Source organism: Apteryx rowi, unplaced genomic scaffold (assembly GCF_003343035.1).
Source record: "Apteryx rowi isolate R43461 unplaced genomic scaffold, aptRow1 scaffold_1309, whole genome shotgun sequence".
Classification (NCBI taxonomy): Eukaryota; Metazoa; Chordata; class Aves; order Apterygiformes; family Apterygidae; genus Apteryx; species Apteryx rowi.
Window position 1 is genome coordinate 29,334 of NW_020447541.1, and position 2,364 is coordinate 31,697.

Here is a 2,364-nt window from a genome sequence, read left to right on the forward strand (position 1 = left end):
AGGAACTGGGGGGGGAAATGGGGATCTCTGGGATTTTCTAGGGGTGAAAGGGGAATGTGGAAGGAGGCAGGAGGAAGCTGGGGAGAGCAGCTAGGATTTAGGAAAAGGGGGGTATTTGGGGAGGGGGAAGCTAGGTCTTGGTGCTTGCCGAACTCCCTCCGTGTGTCCATCCATGCATCTGCCTGGCACCTGCAGGCGTCGGGAAGTCCTGCCTGCTGCTGCAGTTCACAGACAAGCGCTTCCAGCCCGTCCACGACCTGACCATCGGTGAGCAGCTCCTGAGCCTCCCCCCAACTCCCAGACCCCCCCCAGCGAGGAGCTTCCCAGCTCCAGGGGCCCCCAGCTGGTATGAGGGGACATCTCCTATTGCGTCCCATCTCCACAGGTGTTGAGTTCGGAGCGCGCATGATCAGCATCGACAACAAGCAGATCAAGTTGCAGATCTGGGACACGGTGAGAGCTGGGCGCCGCTGAGAGAAGGACCCAGCCTTGCACGAGAAGTGCTTTATTTTTTTCTTATATTCCCTTTTTTGTTTGTTGTTTTTTTTCCAGGCTGGACAAGAGTCTTTTCGCTCGATCACACGTTCCTATTACCGGGGAGCCGCCGGGGCGCTGCTGGTCTACGACATCACCAGGTACTGCCGGCCGTCTGACCACGCCGGCAGGACGGGAATGGGGGAGTCGGCTCTGCCCTCGCCCAGCTTTTTCCACCGCCCTGCAGGCGCGAGACCTTCAACCACTTAACRTCCTGGCTGGAAGACGCCCGCCAGCACTCCAGCTCCAACATGGTCATCATGCTCATCGGGAACAAGAGGTAAAAGCCAGGGAGCGAGGGTTTATTTTCTGGCCGCAYCGAATGGGGTGGCCGGGGGGGGTGGGTTTGTCTCACCCCCTCCACCGACTGCGCCGGCCTCGGCAGCGATCTGGAGTCGCGGCGGGACGTGCGGAAGGAGGAGGGCGAAGCCTTTGCCCGGGAGCACGGGCTGGTCTTCATGGAGACGTCAGCTAAGACGGCGGCCAACGTCGAAGAGGTGAAGGAAATTATTTTAGCCGGGGAGCTTTTACTTTTATATGTGTGTGTATGTAGATACGTGTGCGTGTATATGTGTGTGTATATATATATATATATATATATATACATATACACACACATGCTTTTATCCTTTTCCGCCTGGAGAAATGCTGTGGGAGATCCCCCCTCGGGGACCCAGGGCAGCCGGTTTTCCTTCCCTTTTTTTTTCCTTTTTTTTTTTTTTTTTTTCTTCTTGCCTCTCATTTGCAGGCTTTTATCGATACGGCCAAGGAAATTTACCGCAAGATCCAGCAGGGCTTGTTCGATGTGAGCAACGAGGTGGGCGCCCGAGGAGGAGGAGGAAGGGGGGAGCGGCTCCGCGCCTGCCCCCACCGCCTCCCTCACGCTCCTTTTCCCTTTTCCTCTTCCAGGCCAATGGCATCAAAATCGGCCCGCAGCAGCCCGTGGGGATGGCGCCGGGATCCGCCGCCCGGCACGGCACTCCGGGCTCAGGAGACGGCTCCAGCTGCTGCTGAGGGCGCTGGATCCCGATTGGATCCGATCCGATCTTCCCTCCATGGCTTGGGGGGGGGGGCGCGAGGACGGCGGCCCCGAGCCCTCATGGCACCGTGTTATTTTTCCTCACCCTTCAGAGCTCAAGGCTGCCCCGCGTCAGTGCCTTTTTTCCCCCCCGATTTCCACTGCCGCCAAGTGCGTTTCTTGCTGCCRGAGGGGATCTGGGGGTGGCTCGTCGGCTCCTGTGGCTTTAGCACCGTCTCTGCTGCCTGTAAACAAGCTTTTCCTTATTTCTTAATGCCATTTCCCGCTCGCGGTGGGCTTTCCTTGTCGCTATATGCCACTGTGCCGCCAGCCGGCTCCATAAATCCGAAACATCCCTCAAACCACAATATTTTGGGGGCAGAAATTCCCACCCCGGAGCCCCGCTCGTCACAGCAGCGCCCCGATTTCCTTTCTGCCTCATTCCCATGAATAATCCCGTTCCTCCTCCTGCCAAAATTAACCTGTTTTTTCCCCTCTGATAAGTTTTGCTCCAATAAGAAGAAAAAAACTGACAGCCCGACGCGGCCCCAATGTACCCGTGTAAATTTTTGAGGCGATACGGGTTGTTTTCTTCTTATTTTATTTATTTTTTTTTAACTTGCAGCGATGGAGGGGAGGATGAGTGGTCGGGATAAAATGCTTTGGCCAAAATCACGGCGTTTTGCCCTCTTCCTCCTCAACACAGAAAAACAAAAAAACCCAAAACACAAAAAAAMCCCAGCAAAACACATAYAGAAAAAAATGGAAAATACGTATGTTTTTCTTCTGAAWCAATGCAGATCCTTCACGTT

At 55.2% G+C, this 2,364-nt stretch overlaps 2 protein-coding genes across 2 annotated transcripts in view; one reads left to right on the forward strand and one right to left on the reverse strand.

Annotated features, from left to right (window-relative positions):
• TOX4 (TOX high mobility group box family member 4) overlaps window positions 1-265 on the reverse strand; it is a 4,683-nt gene extending 4,418 nt beyond the window's left edge. The window contains exon 1 of the mRNA XM_026056345.1: window positions 190-265. Coding sequence (XP_025912130.1) covers window positions 190-265 — 76 coding nt within the window. The remainder of the gene's footprint in view (window positions 1-189) is intronic.
• RAB2B (RAB2B, member RAS oncogene family) lies at window positions 150-2,364 on the forward strand. Its single transcript, XM_026056356.1, has 7 exons — window positions 150-267; window positions 386-453; window positions 553-635; window positions 722-814; window positions 920-1,031; window positions 1,283-1,351; window positions 1,444-2,364. The coding sequence occupies exons 2-7, from the start codon at window positions 406-408 to the stop codon at window positions 1,546-1,548; spliced, it is 510 nt and encodes a 169-aa protein (XP_025912141.1). The 5' UTR covers window positions 150-267; window positions 386-405; the 3' UTR covers window positions 1,549-2,364.